At 48.0% G+C, this 21,361-nt stretch overlaps 1 protein-coding gene across 1 annotated transcript in view; it reads right to left on the bottom strand.

Annotated features, from left to right (window-relative positions):
• Scara5 (scavenger receptor class A member 5) overlaps nucleotides 1–21,361 on the bottom strand; it is a 93,043-nt gene that overhangs the window by 53,284 nt on the left and 18,398 nt on the right. Inside the window, exon 3 of the mRNA XM_006988777.4 lies at nucleotides 16,631–16,759. Coding sequence (XP_006988839.1) covers nucleotides 16,631–16,759 — 129 coding nt within the window. The remainder of the gene's footprint in view (nucleotides 1–16,630; nucleotides 16,760–21,361) is intronic.

Below are 21,361 nucleotides of genomic sequence, written 5' to 3'. Positions count from 1 at the left end.
AGGTTTTACAAAAAATACAAAGGAGGGTGAGAGAAAAAGGATAAAGAACCAAAATGTAGCAAAAATATTCATAGTTGATGACCCAAATAAAGGACATGTGGGTGCTGGATACAGTGTCTCCTTTAAAACAGAGGCAGTCACAAATGAGGCTGGTCTGATAGACACAGTGATACAGGATGGTCACACCCTTAATCTTACGCACTGTATCTCTATTAATGTAAATTTGGTAAGAATAGTGTTAGGTGGTGCCTGTGTCTCCTTTACTTATATTGAATATTAAAAAGCTGGGTCTGAGCTAGCTCTGTCTCTCTCTCTGTCTCTCTGTCTCTGTCTCTCTGTCTATCTCTCTTTGTCTCTCTCTCTGTCTGTATCTCTCTCTGTCTCTGTCTGTCTGTCTGTCTGTCTGTCTGTCTTTCTCTCTCTCTCTCTGATTCAGGCTTATGCTGGATTCAGATTCTCCATTCCTTACAGTTCAGAACAGAACTCCAAGAACCACAAAGAAGACTTGACTTTTGGGATTGAACTACAGAGTACAAAATAGCATTGCACACATACGACATTTGAAGCAACAAGAAATAATAATAATAAGATGTGATGGTCAGCTATGACCTTCTGGGGGAGAAGAAGCAAGCCTTCCTTGGTCACCCCATAGCTGCCTGTGATGATAAGCATATCATATTTGAACAACTGACTTCACACTTCACAGTACACATACAAGAGATTTAAAGACTCGATTCCCTCAAGCTGTAATTCAATTAATAAACACACGGATTTAAAAACCATTATGAGATCATTATCTAGCGAAAAGAAAGCAAAACAAAACAGGAATTCTCTTGAAATATTACGGCCGGTGCTACATCATGCTGGCAAGACCCCAGTGCAAGCCAACTTGTTTACACATTGCTGATGACTGTGCAAAATTCTCTTGGAGAACAATCTGGCAAACTGCAGCTTGTGCCAGAAAAATTGTTCACATTGTTCATAAACTATTCTCCCTCCTGGGGGTTACCCTCCAAAAGCTCCAAAAAAAAAAAAAAAAAACCCAGAGATGTGTCTTACATAACAGCACCAAGACACATACGCTGAAGTAGCAAGCAGATGTTATGTGCCCGTGAGCACAGGGTTTAAAAAAAGCTGTTGTTAAGGTAACAGACTCGAGAGCATAGGAATGATGAGTGGGTTCTGATGGACCCACAAGGTGCTGCTATGTTTGGGCATTATAAGGAATTTGACCTAATCACGTGTTGACTAAAGGAAGGAAGGAACGTGTCAAGCACTGAACTGTGTCGCCCGCCCCCCACCCCCAATTCATACATTGAAGTCCCAAGCTCAGCACCGTATACCACATGTGCAGAGAAGGCCTTGAGAGAAGTGGGAAAGGATAAAGGAGACAGTGAGAGGTTTCCTGATCCACACATGTGCCCGCACATGCAAAACTGCATACACAGAGCACACACACACTATATATCCTCTCTCACTCATTCCCTACTTCTCCCTCTCTCATACACACACACACACACACACACACACACACACACACACACACACCACATGTTTCACTCCTCTGTCTCTCTCACAACACCACATTCATACCATACCGCACCACACATACCACACACCATACACAGCATACAACACACACACACATTATACACCACACAATACTACACACACATAACAGATCACACACATACCACACACACTACACATACCACAACACACACACACAGACTGTGAGGAATGGAGGAAGATGGATGAAAGAGACCCCAGCCAACTATTATTATATACTCTTGTCCACAGCAGTATCCGTCAGAAGGCAGAAGCAACCCCATTTGCCCATCATCCAACCGATGAGCCTTGATGGTTTTCATGAAATCAACCCATCACAAACAGGATCCACTATTCTCCCCCCGCAGGCGGTACCTCACATAGCCACAGAAAGCGGATGTTGGTGGTCAGGGACTAACGGGAAGTGAGATGGAGTGGGTAGTTAACAGCACAGTTCCCCCCTTGAGAAGCTGAAGGTGGTTCCAGAGATCGAGCTGGTGGTAATGGCCACACAACAGCGTGAATACACACACCATTAAACTATGCATTCAACGGCTAGGTGTGGTGACACACGCCTTTAATCCCAGAACTCAGGAGGCAGAGGCAGGCAGGTCTGTGAGTTCAAGACCAGCCTCATTTACATAATGAGTTCCAGGCCAGCCAGCCCTACATAGTGAGACCCTGTTTCGTGGGGGGGGGGGAGGGGAGAAATATGAAAGAAAGAAATCGACACACTAAAAATGGTTATTAGGGCAGATTCTTCTGTCGTGCATTTTCCCACAATGAAATGATCCCAAAGGGTAGTTTAAGAAGGGTGTTGAGTGGGGTGGAGGGTGGGAAGACGGACTGGATCTCAGTCTGGGTTTCAAGATCCAACCCCAGGGATGATGGAGGCAACTTAAGGGAGAGTCTGGTTAGATTCAGGCAAGCTCTCCAGGCAAGTGATTACTCAGCGTCAGCCGGTCCCACCCAAGTCCACATGATGGATGGGCCAGCTGGGAGGGACCCCATGAAGCCCCAGCTCAGTTTTCACAGTTGAAATTTGGGGATCTGGCTCCCAGCCCATCGGCCGGAGCCTTCACTCTACACCGCCTCTCGCCCCTTCTTGCTTCCAATAAAGAGGCAGAGAGGCCTGGGTTGGGCTTGTTCTATGAGCTTGTCCAGAATGAGGGCCTAGCCTCTCTGCCTGGAAGGAAGGGCACTGCTTGTGTACCACATGCTTGGGGCTGGTGTGACCGGCCGGGGATTTGGAGTTCCTCAAACTAGCCATTCCCACAGGCTTTGGTGGGTGCCATGTCCAAGCCCCTCTCCTAGGAAGAAAAACAAACAGCCGAGAGCAAGCAGCGCCAGCTGCTGCACATGCCCCGAAGCGGAGATGGGGAAAGTCATCCCAGCCCCAGATGTCTAGTTAAATGGAAAGCAACAGGCAATGGGAAGGAATGGGAACATTTCCATAAAGCCGTTTTATCAAGGAAATTTGAAAAGCCATCCCCGAGAGCTCGTGCGTTCTGCTTCGTAATTTCGATGTGGGTACTATGATCCTACAGCACATCTGTGTGTGAGCATGTGCCATAAAGCTGAACTCGTAAAACCCCACACGCCCAGGCTGTGTGTGCTGAGCCCAAACGAGGAGAACAGAGAATTGGCTCCGTACTTGATTCCTCGGGGAAAACTCACCCCCTGTGTCAATCACTTCTGGCTGCCTCATCCCCCCCCACCACCCCTGCCGGCCTCAGTACTTGTTAAGAATCCAGTGTATGATGGAAGACCTGAGGTCTGGCTCAGCATGATCACATCTGAGGAGAGCTCTGTCTGGCCTAGGCTCTAGGTTCAACTGATCTATCCACATTCCCCTTGTGGAGGCCAGGTATAAATCGTGAGTGGACAACAGGAACTTGTGAGACAGGCTTTAAACTAGGAAAAGGGTGAACCCCAGGCCCCTACCCCAAGCACGAGTATCATTTAAAATTGGCTGAACTCCTGTGCATCTAATTTTGTTATTGTTGGTGGTGATGTGTATGTGTGTGTATGTATGTATGTGTGTTGTAATATGCATGTGTATACAGTTTCACGTGCCTGTAGAGGTCAGAGGTCAATGTCAAGTGTCCTCCTCTATTATTCTCCATCTTATATTTTGAGACAGGGTCTCTGGCAGAACCTGGAGCTCACTTAATGGCTAGATGTCTGTCAGTGAGCCTACCAAATCCTCTGTCCCTCGTACCCCATTATAGGGGTTACAGACACACGCTGTCACATCCAGGCTTTTACGTGGGTGTTGGGGAGTTGAACTCAGGTCCTCACGTTTGTGTGGCAGGCACTTTACTCTGAATACCTCCTCCACCCACCCCTCCTGATGTGCTATCTCCTGTGGGAACTAGGACCCTCACTGGTCTTCTGTCTTCTAACCTGTGAACGGGGACGACACTGTCTCACTAGGAGGATCAAGTGACATATCAGTGTGAGACATAGTCACTACTATAATACAATGGTGGCACCGGTGAGGTGTTCTCGTATATAGGAAGGTCGGGGTGCTTGGGTACTACAAGTTGAGCAGGTTGGAAAGCAGCCATTGCTGCTACAGGACGACATCTCAGGGGAAGGCCAGGTGAGTGCAGATTAGCAAGGATCTTCATTCTTCTGCGCCTGACCCCTCCCTCCTGACCACATCCCATTCCTGGTATTGCCCCATGGAAACATGACTATGGAGACCAGAGCCAGCTGGGAAAGTCCTGCCAGGGTTTCAGATCTGGGGCCCCTCACAACCTGTTGTGTGTGGAAAGGGCCATGGGTATGAACCCAGCTCCTGAAAAGACCCCAGTGACTTCAGTGGGTAAGGCATGGAAACGACAGCTGAAGAATGTTCCAGATGGTGGGTGGAGAGTGGTGCGTGTGGACCGAGTCCTTGAAAAGGTAGTGGGCTGTGACCTTGATTTCCACCTTTGCTGCCACCACCTAAGGCAGTGGTTCTCAACCTTCCTAATGCTGTGACCCTTTAACACGGTTCCTCATGTGTGGTGACCCCCCCACCATAAAATTATTTTCATTGCTACTTCATAACTGTGGTTTTCTACTGCTATGAATCGCAATGCAAATGTTTTTGGAGATAGAGGTTTGCCAAAGGGGTTGAGACCTACATATATAGTGACCTATGGGCACTATATACATTGCAAAGCGGTTTCCCACAGCTGTGACCTCTCTCTTGCTTGTCCAATGTGTAACTAAGCCTTTTGCTGTATTTCCCATGGGTGCCATGGATGACTCTTCTTGTGGACCCAATAACAATAAATCATTTACACAGAGACAGGATGATTAAAAAGTTGGGCCACTCCAAAATGGTTTAACCTTCATGTAAAGACGTAAAATTATGCCTTTGCCCTCGTTAGAGCACCATCAAGGGTCTAGCCTGAGGAAACCACTGGCCATGTGGATGATGGCTTCCGTGCAAGCATGCTCTATGCAGCAAATAGCACACACTAGTTCCTTCTGATACCAGGCACAGGCCAAGCTAGAGTCACAGAAGAGGGCCTTTTGTCATAAGCCACACAGAGAAGGAAAGGGTTAGGGATCCTGTTCATCATCACAGTGTGGGGCAGGTTCACTTAGAGTGGGTCATTTCTCAAGTAAAGTATGTTCGGTGTAGACGCCTGACCTGGAAGCAGAACTGAGAAGGACTCTCTCTTCCTACACTTGAACCCAGGAGAGGAACTACAGCTTGAAGACTGACAAACAGGACCAATGGCTAAGGAGACTTAATAGGATGGGAGAGAAGGGATCTGAAGGCAGGTATGGAGGAGGGAGTCTTTCTAGGGTGAGGGGGAAGGGCCGCCTCTTGTAGAGCCTGAGAGCCCAAAGCCAATATGCACAAGCTAGCATGTCACAGGAGCCCATGGCTTCCCCTCCACCAGAGCCCAGGCTCAAGATCAATCCCGCCTCCTTCCTGGCCTTGGCCTGCTGAAGAACTCCACATCATTAATCTTGGCTCTCTCCTGACCCTCAGGGATGACGTTGGAAGCTTTAGCTCCCAGCAAGCGGGATTTAGTTAAAATAGAACACTACACTTGTAAAAGGGGGTCCCACCCTAGGTGGACCATGTCATTAATGGAGATGAGGAATGGGGATGTAGAGGGGATGGTGACATTGGGCTTCTCTTGGCAAAGTAGAAGTCCCTGGAGTCTCCATGTGGAGCCATCTGGGAAGCAACTGTCTACGCAGAAAGAGGTGAGGCCCTGGTTGGAACATCTATAATGTGACCCAAGTATGATGGGGAACACACTGGCCCTCTGGTGCTGGGAAGGTGGACCTCATGGAAGAAGTCACCCAGATAAATAGCTTAAAGGATTCATGGCTTACTCAAAAAAAAGAAAAGGTGGAAGTGAGTTCTGTTTTTGTTTTTGTGTTTTCGTTAGCAAAATAACAGGCTCTAAGAACCAAGGGAGGCCCCAGAAGGGTGTGTGTGGATCTGGTGGCAACTGAGAGACCCCCAAGGAGGAAGGCAGGGCTTCTGAAAACCAGAGCCTGCAAGCAAGGCCCCGTTTCATCTCCACCTTGATTTCAGTCCCATTTCCAGAGTTGAGGCGTGGCCAACACTCCCTAACCCCCACCTTGCCCTGTGTGTACCCTGGGGGCCTTTCCAGCTCGCCCCTAGCTCTTTACTTCAGGGTCCTCTGCCAGCCAGGATGCTTAGCCAGATAGACAGTGTCTGGACGGCTAGAGATCACCCTCCTGGCCACCTCAGGGTGTGTGTGTGTGGGGGGGAAGGGCTTGCCGGGATACACTCCCTTTGGGCTGTGGAAACTCCACTGGGTGAGAGAGATTCCTGTGGCATTTTAAAAGGGCTGTTGGATTACCAGCACCAACAGAGTTAGAGAATATTGAAAAGGAAAAATGTGTTCCAACAAACCTCCTACCCACCCTATGGTTTTTATGTCTCCAAGTTCCCTTCTCTTTATCCTTCTACAGACATATGTACGTAATGGTCCTCTCAGTGTATACTACACGTAGGGCTCTCTTTCCCCTCCGAGAGACTTTGTAAACACTCTCCTTTGTTGCTGACATATATACAGATATATTTTTTAAGGCACTACACATTAGGCAACATCTTTTATTAGAATCTTACACCTGGAAACTCCCCTCTTGAGAGTGATAGGATGGTCCACCAGTTCAACTTCCTCCAGTAACACTCATCTATTTCTCAAAAGCTAATATGGGCCCCTCCCCCAACAGCCTAGTTTCCCAGGGAGGATCTGTCTGTCTGATTATGGACAGAGAACTCTCTAATGAAACTCCAAACAACCAAACGATTGGCAAGAGTATCTTGGAGTGACTTCCAGAGATGATCCCACTCATCCTGGTAGTCAGAAACTGGTCCCAGGTCTCTGCATGAATACAAGGATGGTGGCATCTAGGTGATGCTTGGTCCAGGGCTGGTTCTGGATCAATTGCAGCATCTCTTGACCTCAGACCTGATGGTAAGAGTCCTGTTTCGCCACTCTCTAGATCATGTCCACCATCCACTGCCTCATCCTAAGCAGTCCCACCAAAAGGCTGGAAACTCCTCTCCAGGGCCTGGCTGTGTACCTCTATGCAGTGAAGGTATTTGTCCTCATGGCCAAATATGTGCTTCTCCTGGTCCTCCTCCAAATAGAACACCAGTAGGGCATTAGCATGCTCAGATACAGTTCACCATGCCTTCATGCTGACAGCACCCATTCCCACCTCCTGTAGCGCTCCTATTTGCTTCAAAGCTGAGCAGTTCCAAGCTACTGGTTTACAAGGTGTCATGCACGCACACACACAGTTTGGGTTTCTAACTTTGGCAGCTTTAGATGGAGACTGGGAGGAGCCACGTGAGAGACAAGGATGTGGGTGTGTGCTAATGGAGTGAGTGTGGAACGAGGGTGAGGTACTCTGAGGAGGGTTCCTCTCTTTGAAACCCACACTTGCATAGACAATGGGCCATTTACAGAGATGCAAGATACTGAGGGAGAAAAAAGTCAAGAGGTTTGTCAGCATGCTAAGTTTGCTGTGTTTACTAAATAACCGAGCGGTCATAGAATGTATTAGATTGGGTCCAGGAGGAAGGTCAGAGGGGAAGACAGCCGGAATTCGAGGGGACACAATAGTGACATTGGTCACTAGGAAGACAGGTCAGCAGAGGACACTGAGAAGAGGTCCTAAGATGGACGAATGATGCAGGTTAGAGCAAGAAGCCAAGAGCACCCAGTGACTGCTTGAACCAACTAGAACTTCTCAGAGTATCTTCGACCCCCCTGCTGAGCTCTTCAAGGAAGCATTCATTGAGTGCCTGGTACAAGGCAGGCGATGCACAGAGGTACTTTAGACATGACAGCCTGGAATGTAAGTGATCACTCACATCCCCATCTTAATGCTTTTAAAACATGAAGCTCAGAGGAATTTAACTCATTTCCCCAGATTGCAGATCAAGAATGATCAAGCTGGGGCTGGAGGATGGCTCCGCTGTTACTAGCCGGCACTGTTCTGCAGAGGACCTAAGTTCAGTTCCCAGCATCCACACTGGGTCGCCTACAACCCCCTGTAATTCCAACATCCAGGGGACCTGCACTCACATGCACATGCCCTCACATAGAAACACACATATACACATAATTTTAAAAAATACGTTTTTAAAAAGAACAGTCAAGTTAAGATGCAAACTTTGGTTTGCTGACCCTAAAAACATCTCTGCTAGTTCTGTCTGATTCACTGTTGCCTGCTCTACTACCAGGTCTGATCTCTATAGCTAGGGCCTCTCCTTGTTCCTCTCCTTCCTCCCGTGTCTCCCGCAGTGTGAGGCAAGTGGCTGGCATTTGGTAAGGGAGGAGTTGGGTTTGATGTGGGAAGGCGCCGAGTCCTTGGGTGCGACCACTAAGCCATGTTGCCTACAGGATTATCACGGAAATCCCAAGTGTTTATGACTTCTCACCAATAGGGTGGGGACAGAAGCATGCCAGTTACTTGGCTTCAATCCCAGTCCAAACTCACAGCCCTCAGCTAGTGGCCAAGTCTCCTCAACAGCCCTGGGAACCCCCAGCGGAAGGCAGAAAGACAGGTAGATTGCAGAGGTGCATGGCTGAGCCCTGAAGAACGAGGCAGGCCAGGAAAGGAAGGAAGGCGCTAGCCCCAGCCTGCCTCCCTTCCTATTTGCTTAGACAATTGTGTTCTCTAGGGAGGTCTGTGTGCTGGGCACAGTCTCCCGTGTCCTCCTCTTCTGTAGTCCTGGCAGAGCCTCAACACACTTGATCATTTCTGTGGAGTGTGGTGAAATAAGAGCCGGGTTCTTAGTTGTAACCACCTCACGAATGCCCATGGGCTTTGCATGGCCGAGCACCAAGAGAGGCAACTTAGTATAGCATGAGCTAGTGACATCCTGACCACAACAGTGGGAAGTGTACAGAGGACTCCCTTCCTCTTCCTGGATAGGGGGATTAAGGGGGATGTGTACATCCGGGGGAAGAGTCCTTTCCTCTTGGTGGATGGAGACACTAAGGATCAGACCTTTGGAATAACTTGTCCACCGTCAGTAGCTAAGCCAAGATCTGTCCCCGCTGCAGGCGAACTCCAACATCAAAGTGCTTCCCCCACCCCAGGCAGTAGATTCTACCTCACACCAGGCGGCTCCGGTAAAGGAAATACCATGTTCTCCTGGCACCCTTCTATACCCCAGGCCTGAAGTCCAGCCCTGTGGGACCATGGGCCACAATACCCAGCCCCTGCATTTTCCTAAAAACAAACTGTTTTCTAGATCCCTTTGGTGTTATGGGGATGGATGACAAAAATCTACCTGAACACCTTTGAAGATTGTGAAGCATGAGGCTGAGGGTCTGGGAGCTAGCCGATGAGCAAGTAGGCTGAAGGCAGAGTTGCCAAACCCTTCCTCCCAAGCGTCAGGCAGCACATGTTTTAGGCACTCTAGGTCACATAATGGCTATTACCACTTACCTGGCTGCTACAGTGTGAAAGCAGCCATAGATATATGTGAATGAACAAGTAGGGCGGAGTTCTAATAAAACTTTATTTATAAAAACGTGGTGATCAGATATGGTCCTTTGCTTAAAAAAAAGGATTCCAGTGGGATGTGGATGAGACCTCCCTGCTGTGGGATGGTCTGTATGTCAAGTTGCTCTGATTGGTCAATAAATAAAACATTGTTTGGCCTGTGGCTAGGCAGGAAGTATAGGCAGGACTAACAGAGAGGAGAAATAAAAGAACAGGAAGGCAGAAGGAGTCACTGTCAGCCGCCACTGTGACAAGCAACATGAAAAGATGCTGGTAAGCCACGAGCCACGTGGCAAGGTATAGATTTATGGAAATGGATTAATTTAAGCTATAAGAACAGTTAGCAAGAAGCCTGCCATGGCCATACAGTTTGTAAGCAATATGAGTCTCTGTGTTTACTTGGTTGGGTCTGAGCGGCTGTGGGACTGGCGGGTGACAAAGATTTGTCCTGACTGTGGGCCAGGCAGGAAAACTCTAGCTACACCTCCCCTCTACTCTTCTTTCTGTATTGTGCAGCCAGGACTTGATTGGTGACCCGGACAGAGAACTTAGCCACCACACTGTCACCATGCTGCCTGCCTCTGTCCCTTACCTTTTTCGCCTCAAGGGAAGTCAGAGATACCATCCTGGGTGATAGAGTTAGGGCTAGAGGTATCAGGGTGTCAGAATTAGCATGGTCCTTCCTTTTCCTGCCACTTTAGACCTAAGGAGGGGTTGGGAGATGCTCTGAGAGATGGGAAACCCAGCAGAGTCCGGTGGGATTCAGGGCAGCAGCCATCTTTCAGGTGAGTGTTGGCCAAATCTAAGGATCCTAGAGGTGACCTGTCCCCACTTACAGGGCACAAGGGGAAAAGGACAAGTGTGGGCTGGTGAGCCCCTGGTCACATTCTCCAGGGAGCTGTGCACGTGGCAGCAGGCTATGGAGCGGAGAATGGGTTGGGACACTGGCACAAGGCTGAAAGGGAAAGCTGAATGACAGATGTCTGCACCCATTGTCAAACTGGTGAAACAGACTGCAATGTTTGGCAGAACCCAGAGTGATGACATCTCACTGGGATCCCTGACAACATCTGCATTTAAGTCGAAACAGCAACAAGACCAATAAAGCTTGTTTTCCTAGCAGAGAATTGAGAACTCTTACCAGTAAGTGTATCTTTTGAAAGAGATCTAGGGTTGGGTCAGGGAATGGCCAGGATTGTTGGGGGGGCTACATTGTATTCCATAATTAGATCTGCCTGGGCCAGACCACAGTTGCCTCAGTCTACTATATGCTGCCCTGGCCACACCACACCATGAGTAGTGTCTATTTATGTTTGTTACTCAAACCTGGAACTTTTTAGGAGGACTGGTGTTGAGGGAGAATGGCATTGTGCTTATTCTATCCATTAATTTAGTATTGGTTGTATAGAGGGGATTAAGAATACAAGAGGTAATGCCTCATCATGACAGGGTTCTCTTAGAGTGGAAGGGGACAGGGATCCAAACCAATCATTTCAAGATGCAAATATAAAGAGTGAGGTCTCCATGTACAGGGATCTCCAAACCAGGTCTGTTGTGCTACTGCTATTGGAGGGATGGGCTTGCTCCTCTGGGAGTCACACCTGATCAACACTACAGCAAGAACAGCAAGAGTATAAAGATGGCTCCCTCATTCGTGGCTGATCTTCAGGCAAAGACAAATGCTTTATCTGCCTGGAGTTAGGAGGAAGGGAGGCTGTGCAAGATGTCCTCGGAGGATCCTTCCAAGGCTGAGCCTCAGTGCCATGGGTGGGGCTGGCACTGTGGATTTGGCATGAGCACCCTCTCGGCTCCAGACCCACACGTTGGAAGTGCTGTGCGAGGTCTGGACCAGGAGCCCTCAGATGGCACCATGAGGCACCTGTCTGGGTTCATTTGAGTCAGGTGGGGCTTGGGCACCTACTGCACATGGGCAGTCCTAGCTCCAGACAGTCCTGAGTGCTCAGGCTAAACCAGTGGGTCTGTTAATCCTTTGCTATTCTCAAAGCAAAATCTCTCCGAGTGTGTTAATAATAATAATCTAGTGGTCACTGAGTTCTTTTCCTACGCCAAGAACTAAGAGTTTTCACGAATTAATTTGTTTAATCTTTCCAACAGTCCTACAGGGGTGTGGACAATTTTACAAATGAGGAAATAACAAATATTAAAGGTTACTCTTTTTACCCCCAAGATGAAAAAATCATTCAGTGGTGGAGCCTGAAGTTAAACCACAAGTTTGGCCTCAGAGCCCAGAGCCCAGTGGGAACAGAGATCTTTGTACAATATGCAAAAGACACAGAGAAAATAAAACTGTCATCTGACCCAACATTTTTCAGACTATGGCTGTGTTCCATTCAGAGATAATGAAATAATGGCTGGGTTGGGACTGTTTTAAAAACTAAGAAGAATTAGTAGAATAGGATAGAAAATCATCAGTGGAATCAGACATTTCAATGTCAGGTTTATATGTGGGTGATGGCTGTGATGTAAAATGTACCTATGTGAAGGTGAAGAAGAAGAAGAAGAAGAAGAAGAAGAAGAAGAAGAAGAAGAAGAAGAAGAAGAAGAAGAAGAAGAAGAAGAAGAAGAAGAAGAAGAAAGAAGGAGGAGGAGGAGGAGGAGGAGGAGGAGGAGGAGGAGGAGGAGGAGAAGAAGAAGAAGAAGAAGAAGAAGAAGAAGAAGAAGAAGAAAGAGAGAGAGAGAGAGAGAGAGAGAGAGAGAGAGAGAGAGAGCAACAACAGCACCAGCCGCTCCCCCAGTCCCACGTGCTGAGCACCTGCTGCTTTCCTGAGTGCTTTCTATACATCAGCCCTTTACCCTCACAGCAGCCCAGTGTGGCTGTGGCAGGGAGGGATGTCAGCTGTTGGGGGATATCTTTCAGCCAGCTTCCTCCATTTCAACCTAAGGACCTAGTACAGAAAGGTCGGGTGACATGGCCATCATCACATGGCAGTGGAGAAGCCAGAGTTCAAGCCCAGATGGGCTGGTTCCAAGGTCCAGACTCACAACCCTTTCTGTCTTAAGACTCTCTGAAGACTATAGGGTCAGCATGTATCAAAATGAACATGCATTCATAACCTCAGCTACGTAACATAAGTCTCCTAGTCAAATGTTCTTGAAGGTCAATTCCATATTCATAGCCTTTAGATACTTGATTAAAATGAAAATAACCTTTTCCCCCACATGAATGTTTTTCCAAGGTTGCTGCATTCATCCATCCATCCATCCATCCATCCATCCATCCATCCATCCATCCATTCATCCATTCACACATTTGAAAATAAGCCCTTGAAGAATCAAACCAAATGGGCAAAAAGTTGTAAGGCAAAACCATGTACAACACCCTTCTTTGTTCTAAAGGGGATTAAGGCTGTTGATGAGGAGACTGAAATACACTGTGATGGAAGTAGATGAGAACAGGGCTAGGGAGGGCAAGTGTAGAGGCTCCAATGGAGCATGAATGAGATGCCCTTCCCCCAATCTTTTCTCTGTGGTCCATGCACTTGCTATGGGTGGACCACAGATCTGTCTCTTGGTTCTCATTTTAATTACCTAAAATTCCAACAAGGTACAACAGGATGGTAATTAATGTAATTAATTTTAATGACTTAAGAGTCATAGCCTCCTTAGGAAGAAAGAAAACTAACTCCTCATAGATGCATACCTCTTTCTGCCACAGAGGCAGGTAAATTCTCTCTGCTATCCTCAAAGTCAGGATTCTGTAACAATGAGCAATGTCCTTGACCGAAGCTACAGACAAGGGGGGATGCCATGGAATTGTCTTAATAAAGATTGATGGCACCACACACGGACCTCCAAATGTGTGGCGGAGTCAGAATCTATGGTGCAGATGGCTGTGTGCTCTGAGCACACTTCCTTGACTACAGGTTTCAGGGACCAACTTGCTTGAAACCAAAAGACTGAAAAAGTGAGCACTCAGCTCAAATGACCCTTGGCCAGATCTCCCCCTAGGCAGAGGACTCCACAGCTCTAGCATTTGGGAATGGGGCATTCTTTTTGCATAATTTGCTATGTAACATAAGCTACAGTGTGTGTGTGTGTGTGTGTGTGTGTGTGTGTGTGTGTGAGAGAGAGAGAGAGAGAGAGAGAGAGACAGACAGACAGACAGACAGACAGACAGACAGACAGACAGACAGACAGAGACTTTAAACTCACTCTGAGCATCGACCACACCTCATTACATTTTCATTCCCATGATTGAAGGTGATGATGGCCATGATTAACTGTTGCTATTAAGAAAGAATTAAAGCCAGGTATGGTAGCATTTGCCGATAAGCCTAGTACTCAGGAGGCTGAGGCAAAGGACTGCCAAGAATTTGAGGCCAGCTTGGGCTATGTAGTGAATTCCAGTCTAGCCTGGGCTATAATACAGAGAACATGGAGGGTATGGATAGTCAGTTCTGCCTGAGGTGAGGCATTACCAGGGAGAACCCCAGAGGCAGTCAGCCAGGCAAGTTCTGGGTCACCCGAACACCTTCTCCATCCCCCATCTTCATGGTATTTGCTGGGAAGGCGCATCCTTGGAGGTATTTAGTCAGGTGATCAAAGAGCCCTCTTCCCTGCGACTGGGAAACACCTCCTTAACGAACTTTGCTTAGTACCAGATGCGAGTGGCCACTGCTGCCTACATGTCTGTGGGCTTCCCTTATACAGCCTCTCCCAGAGGACAACTTGGTTGTCCAGACAAGAACCTAGGGAGTTGACAGAGGCCACAGCCTCCAAGCCAAGAGATTAGTTCCAATCCCCTGGAAATTTTCCTCGCACCCAGACAATCATATATTACTTCAAAAACTCACAGGCTCAAAGGTGACAGTAATAATAATAACAACAACAACAACAACAAAAAACCCTGCTCAGGTTTGAACAATTTGAACAGCTAACAAAGTCTGGCAGCATATTCACAAGATTGGGAAACCACATCCCACCCTCCATTCTGAAGCTTCCAGGATGTCATCATAAATCCCATCCAATCACTAAGCCAAGAGAGAGAGCCTTTCTGTGTCCTGCTGCACAGCATTGCTGCTCAGAGAGCGCTCCTCTGTTCTGAATGGACATCTGTCTTCACAATAGCCACCCTTGGGTCTCAGGTCCACCCTCAGCCAAGTAGAACGCGTCTACCCTTTCCCATGCAGCAACTGTTCAGGCATCAGAAGAGAACTTTCCTCCCCTGCACGTTGCTCTTGAGATGGGATGATCTCCCCCTGCCCCTGCCCTTAGCTTCCAGGGTCCTATCCCAGGTTGGCTCCCACCCTTTATTCTCTCCTGGAAACCCCCTTTCGCCACCTAAACGTTCCTGTTCAGAGCGGTTGTAACACCATGGCTTTCCTGCTGGGCTGAGACACTTTCCAAACATTCCAGAAATTTGTTATGGTCCTGGCAGCCAAAACCACAAAACCCAGATCCCAAGAACATGTTCAAATCATCCCCTGGCTGGCTTGGCCCATGGTAGACCTTGCTGGACACTATCCTTTGGTCGCTGGGATGAATCATGAGCTTCTCTCAGTGTTGCTCTTGGCCACCCCTCAGTGCCGTGCTTGGTGAGACAGGCACCGCCCCTGATACCCCGAGTATGGAAACCTGAAGGCACAGGCAACACCAGCTATCCCATTTCAATGCCCAAGTGGCTTGTCCCACTTGATGGGGAGTGAGTCAAGATCAGGGAGGTCCTGGGCATCATTTCAGGATTTCCAGCAAAGGGTCATCTGTAAGGTCTGAACCTCCAGAGTCTTGCCCTCTAGTTAACTCAAGGACCCCACCCTGAGCACTCCAAGTCGGCTCTGCCTGGTCCATAGCCTCACTCCAAACAACCCCACCCTCTTCCATGCAAAAGCCATTTTCTCAGGGTGCACCACGCCGGCACCGTTCTGTACCCTAGCACAGTGCCCCCTACATTTCTCCATGACAGGGCTCTAGTCAGCTGACCCTGGGTCAGCCTCTAGCCTGGAAATCCCTTGAGAGAACCCCCTGGCTCCTGCTTAGCTGTGTCTCGGCCTTAGCAGAGAGCCTGGCACAAGGCAGGTTCTCATGTGATAGGGAGTTCCTTTGTCCTGCTTTGTCAAACTGTCCGTGTCTCCATGGGACGGTGGTAAATGAGCAGTCTGTCCTCTGGAGAGAGCCAGGGAGAGACCACCAGAGCCTGGCTTTGCTGTCTCCACCACGGTGGGACGGCCTGCAGGAAACTGGGCTGCACACAATGCAAAGCCAACAGGCTCCCAATGGATCCCTTTCTTATCTCTCTGTGTTTTTCTTCCTTCCTTTATTTCGTTCCCCCTTTTCTTTCTTTCTTCTTTTCGTTTTCTTTCTTCCTTCCTTCCTTCCTTCCTCCCTTCCTTCCTTCCTTTCTTTCTTTCTTTTTTGAGACAATATCTCTCTACACAACCTTGGCTGTCCTAGAACTCACTACATAGATCAGGATGGCTTTGAACTCACAAAGATCCACCTGGCTCTGCCTCCCAAGTGCTGGGATTGAAGGTGTGCCATCCCCCTCCCTAGATCCCTTTCTAAATCTGCCAGCTCTGCCTCGCCCTGGCTATAGGATGTGTCCACCCCGCCTTTCCCCCACATCCTACACATCAGAGGCCCATCTCATAAACAAACATGGAGGAAGAAAGAATTATGAGTTGAGAGGGAACCAACTCTACCTCCTCATAACTGCAAAGGGAAGCAGGCTTCCCCAACCCTGATTGGCCTCAGCAGCGAACTGCTATGTGACTATTTTAACGACACAGGAAAAGAGCCTGCTCGGTACACACCACACCCCAGAGGTCAGGGAGGCTTTGTGTAAGGCCTATGTCCCATGATGACGCAGGGACAGTCAAAAGCCACCCTGGGAAACTGGATCTATCCTACTGGCTTCAGAGGCTCCACACCCTCAAACAGCCTCCCCTTCCGTCCACTTCACACAGAAACAGGCAACACTACCAAAGACGTTGTCTAATCAGAAAGACCGGCCAGCATCCTCCTCCGTGGTTTCCACAGCAAGGGCACGGAGGCTCTGAGTCTTCCCCGATCATCCCCAAAGTCTTGGACACAAAAAGACTGCTCTTACCTGCTAAGATGAAGATACCCACAAGAATCAGGAAGACCAGAAGATAGAGTCCCAGGACGGCATGCTTCAGTGCTGACAGGGAGCCCAGCTGGGTACAGCAGCCACCCACACGCCGTTTGTGACATGGACCTAAGAAGAGGAGACATGGAACGGAAATGATGTTTGAAAACAACCTCATGAGCCATTTTTCTCTTGAGGTCTCGCCTCTCCCTCTTGCGTATGGATGTTTATGCCCTTCTGCATATCGATAATACAGCCAGCTCCGTCGGGAAGGTTCCAGGACCATCACAAGCTGCTCAGCTTTGTTCTCCACTCACCCTCTGTGAATAACCTGAACAGGTCTGCATGGTCCCCACAAACCCATCTCCAAGTAACAGAAGCACACTAAGATAGGCTTTCCTGTGTGTTCTTTACCAAGCACCATTATCTCGTGCAATCCAGGGAGCATGGAGAAAAGTTAAAGTAAGAATTGCTAAGCTCACAAAATGCTCAAGGGATGAAAATTCTGTCTGCACATGCCTGGAGACCTGACGTCGATCCCCACAGAGAGAACTGACTCCATAGAGTTCCCCTCTGACCTCCACGATGTACTGTGTCACGTGCACCCACACATACACATCGTGCATGCACACATATTAACGATGATTTTTAAAGAATAGGACTTGCAAGTTCCAACGTCTGCAGTGGTTAGGAGCAAATGGGAACGAGCACAAGGCTCTGGTAGACTATGAATGGGGTACCTGCCCTGGAAGAAGTTGAGGGCTATGTAAGACCTAGAGTTTTGAGACATGCTAGAACAGTGTTCTTTTTTTTTTTTTTTTTTTTTTTTTTTTTTTTTTTTTTGGTTTTTCGAGACAGGGTTTCTCTGTGTAGCTTTGTGCCTTTCCTGGGACTCACTTGGTAGCCCAGGCTGGCCTCGAACTCACAGAGATCCGCCTGGCTCTGCCTCCCGAGTGCTGGGATTAAAGGCGTGCGCCACCACCGCCCGGCTTAGAACAGTGTTCTTAACCTTCCTAATGCCGTGACCCTTTAATACAGTTCTTCGTGTTGTGGTGACCCCCCCAAACCATAAAATTATTTTCACTCCTACTTTATAACTGTAATGTTTTTACTGTTAGGAATCATAATGTAAATGTCTGATACGCAACCCCGTGGGAGTTGTGACCCACAGGTAGAGAACCGCTGTGCCAGAAGGTGCTGCGTGACTGCTTATCTTTAATGTTGGCAACTAATGAGGAGCTGGAAGCAGCAGAGCGGCATACGCAAAAACAGGTTGGGAAGCCAAATCTGATCACCAGCTTGCAAATGTGAGCTTTTTAAATCTACCAAAAGCAATAGTAACCTCATCCTGTGCAGTTAGGCCTATAGCCTCTGCCGGAGACAAAACAGTGACTGTTGTCATGGGCCTTACAGAGGGTGTGTTCACTTCCTTGGGCTCCATCCCACGTCAGCTAACTAAATGCCTGACACATTGTTTGATTTTTCTTGTTGTCGTGACAGAACACCTGACAGAAGCGATAAGGAAAGAAGATATTGTTTGGTCCAAGCACGTCATCCTCGAACGGTGGCAGTCACGTGACATCACACTGCATCCACAGTCAGGAAGCAGAGAGAAATGAACGGTGGTGTTCAGCTGGCTTCCTCCTTTTTATTCAGTATTGGGATTCCAGCCCATAGGATGATGCTCCCCATATTCAGGGTAGACCTTCCCTCTTCAGCTAAACTTTTCTGGAAAGACCCCCACGGGTATACACAGAGGGGTGTTTCTATGGTGATTCTACAACCTGATGAAATTGGCAATCAAGATTAACCATTACAGCTGGGTGCGGTGATGCACACCTCTAATCCCAGCACTCGAGAGGCAGGGGCAGGTGGCTCTCTATGATTTTTTAGGCCAGCCTGGTCTATAAAATGAGTTCCAGGACACCTAGGGTGGCTATACAGAGAAACCTTGTCTCAGAGAGAAAAAAAAAAAAAGATTAACCATTAAACCTGTCAATACAAGTACTTGAGAGACTGAGGCAGGAGGATGGCAAATTTAAGATTGTCTGGGCTACATAGTAAGTTCAAGGCCAGCCTGGGTAACTTAGTGAGCCCTTGTTTTCAAAATAAAAATAAAAGGGTGGTTGGTAGTTCAGTGGTGGACTGCTTGTCTAGCATGCGCTGGGCCCTACGCCCCATGCTCAGCACAGCAAATAGCAGCTACCGTTGGTTAGTGATAAACCTTACATTAGGACTCAGGTGGCCTGTCAACTCAAATTGTCCTTCAAGGCAGTCCTTAAAAGCCCACACAGAGACCGGGGACTTACAAACCTCCCTTGTCAATCAAGAGAAGGAGAAAAAAAAAAAGGAGGACACCTTTCCATCCCATCTCAGGACAGTTTATAGTAACCAGTGTACGACATTCTTTTCAAAGCACATTGTCTCTATTTCACTCTCTGCTTCATGGAGGTGACAGGGCCCCTCCAGAGGGACTGTCCTTCATAGTCTAGGGCCACTAACTGGACAGGCACTGAGAAAGAAAGGGTTGGCAAGAGAGGCTGAAGTTGGTGAGGCCCTTGCAATCCCTTGGTAGTTTCCCTGCCTTTGAGAATCTTCGAGAGCTTGGTTTTCTCTCTTGAGCATCCTTACTAATTCTTGGCCTCTGCTGGTTTTGTTACCATGGGAAAATTGCGGGTGGCAATTGAGGCCTTTGGACCCAAACAGTCCTGGATCCTCAGAGGTGTTTTGACTTGAACAACATTTTCCCATTCATATACTCCATTTTATTGCAAACACTGTCTTTGAAACACTAAGCAGGACGGTTGCACAATCTCACCACAAAACATCAGGCACAACACAAAGCTAACTGCCAAAGAAATAAAAGCCGATGATCATTCTCCTCAGTCCTTAAATGTTAGCAAATTTTGAGAATCGAGCAGGTTTTCCACTAGCATTTGAACAGAGCACATCTTTTTCATTTACCTGAAGTTTTCTTTCTAGAATGTTCCATCTCTTTCCATACTAGGATCCAACTGACTTTACTCTTGGATGTGTAGGCTCTGGGAACACTTCATCTACCTCTTCAGGGGAGAGCCACCAGCTTTCATATTGCCACTTAACAGAGAAAAGCCTGCCCCCTCAAAGAGCCAGGGCAGTAGGCACACATTGTATAATAGTACACACATGGCAGTTCTCATCAGCACAGTGGGAGTTCCAGCTGCCCTGCTCTGTGTCTCCCATCCCTGAGCCTCAAACCAGACTAGGAGCAGGAAAATCACAGCCACGCATATTGCTAAGTCAAGTCTACCCGTCGCCATTTGTGTGCCCAGTGTTAGCTTGCCACAGGAGGGTGTCGCCTTGGGCATTGCATGTAGCACTCTACACCCCTTTCCTTTTATCTCTGGCTTCTCCTTAATAGTGAGCACCCCGCCTATGACAGACCCCTTTGTCAACACACACAAGGAAACTAGACCTTCCTTTGAGATGGTCTGGTTCTTTTCGGAAGTCTTAATTCCTTCCTATACCAAAGAAAACTGTTTCCAATGGAGCACAAGAGGGGGGCTTCAGATATATTTCCACAAATGGTTGGACAAGCAGAACATGAATACCATGACAAGAGTCTTACAGAATATGACTTTGAGGGAAGGAAGAGAAAATGAGACAAAGACTAAAACATGGAGGAACTTTTGTTACTGTTGGTCTGTTTGTGTGAGTGAGTGAGTGAGTGAGTGAGTGAGTGAGTGAGTGAGTGAGTGTGTGTGAGTGAGTGAGTGAGTGTGTGTGTGTGTGTGTGCCAGAGGTCAACTTTGACTGCCTCAATGCTTGACTTTATTTCATGAGTCTGGTCTCTCACTGAATCTGGAACTCACCCATTTGGCTAGACTGACAGGCTAGTGAGCTGGAGGAGGCTCCCCGTCTCTACTGGACTGCAGATGTGCGCCGTCAAGTCTGGCTCCTGACGTGGATCGAAGGGGATCAAACTCAGGTCCGCATGCTTCTGTAGTGAGCACTTGACTGACTGAGCCGTCTCCCCAGACCACAGAGAAGTGTGTTTTTATTGTTGCTTGACTTTTTTTGGTTTTGTTTTGTTGGTTTTTTGTTTGTTTGTTTGTTTGTTTGGGTTTTTTTTTCTTTTTGGCTAAGATCAAGTGAGGAGGCATATTTTTGAGCAAAATCTCTATGTGAAAAAGATGGCAAATTTGGGACTTTGCATACCTATGACTTTCTCAGAAAACATGTGAGGGAGGTATACACATCTGTTTCATCCTGTTAAGTCGGGGGGGGGGGTTAACATATTGTAGTAGCTAACTGATAGATTTATGAGCAGCTACGGGAGTGAAAAGACATACATGAGGAAGAGACATGGCCTGGTCCTTCCTTGTCAACTTCCTGGTTCCTAGACCAGGCTCAGTACACGTCATTCAACGCGAGTTTGCTGAACAAAGGTAACCACTGCCCTCCTCTGGTAACTCCCACAGGGCAGAAGAAGGCGTGTGAAGAGTGATGTGGGGCCTCCAGAGTGAGCACTCTGGCGGAAGAGGAGATCCTGATCTGAGGAAGAAACCACCCAGAGGAATCCCATGCCCATAGGCCTGAAGGACAGGCTTGACTATGGATGGGGCTGATGCCCTCTTCTCCCTCCAGCCTCATGGTGACAGGAGCAGCTGTTGGAGATTCAAAAGCTGAGCCTCTGAGAAGAAAATGTTCTTCCCAACGTGAGAACAGTTCTGAAGCGAGTCGCTGGCGAAG

This window comes from Peromyscus maniculatus, chromosome 9 (assembly GCF_049852395.1).
Source record: "Peromyscus maniculatus bairdii isolate BWxNUB_F1_BW_parent chromosome 9, HU_Pman_BW_mat_3.1, whole genome shotgun sequence".
NCBI classification, from domain to species: Eukaryota; Metazoa; Chordata; class Mammalia; order Rodentia; family Cricetidae; genus Peromyscus; species Peromyscus maniculatus.
Note: the sequence above shows the minus strand (reverse complement) of the source record. Positions and strands in the feature narration are given on the sequence as shown.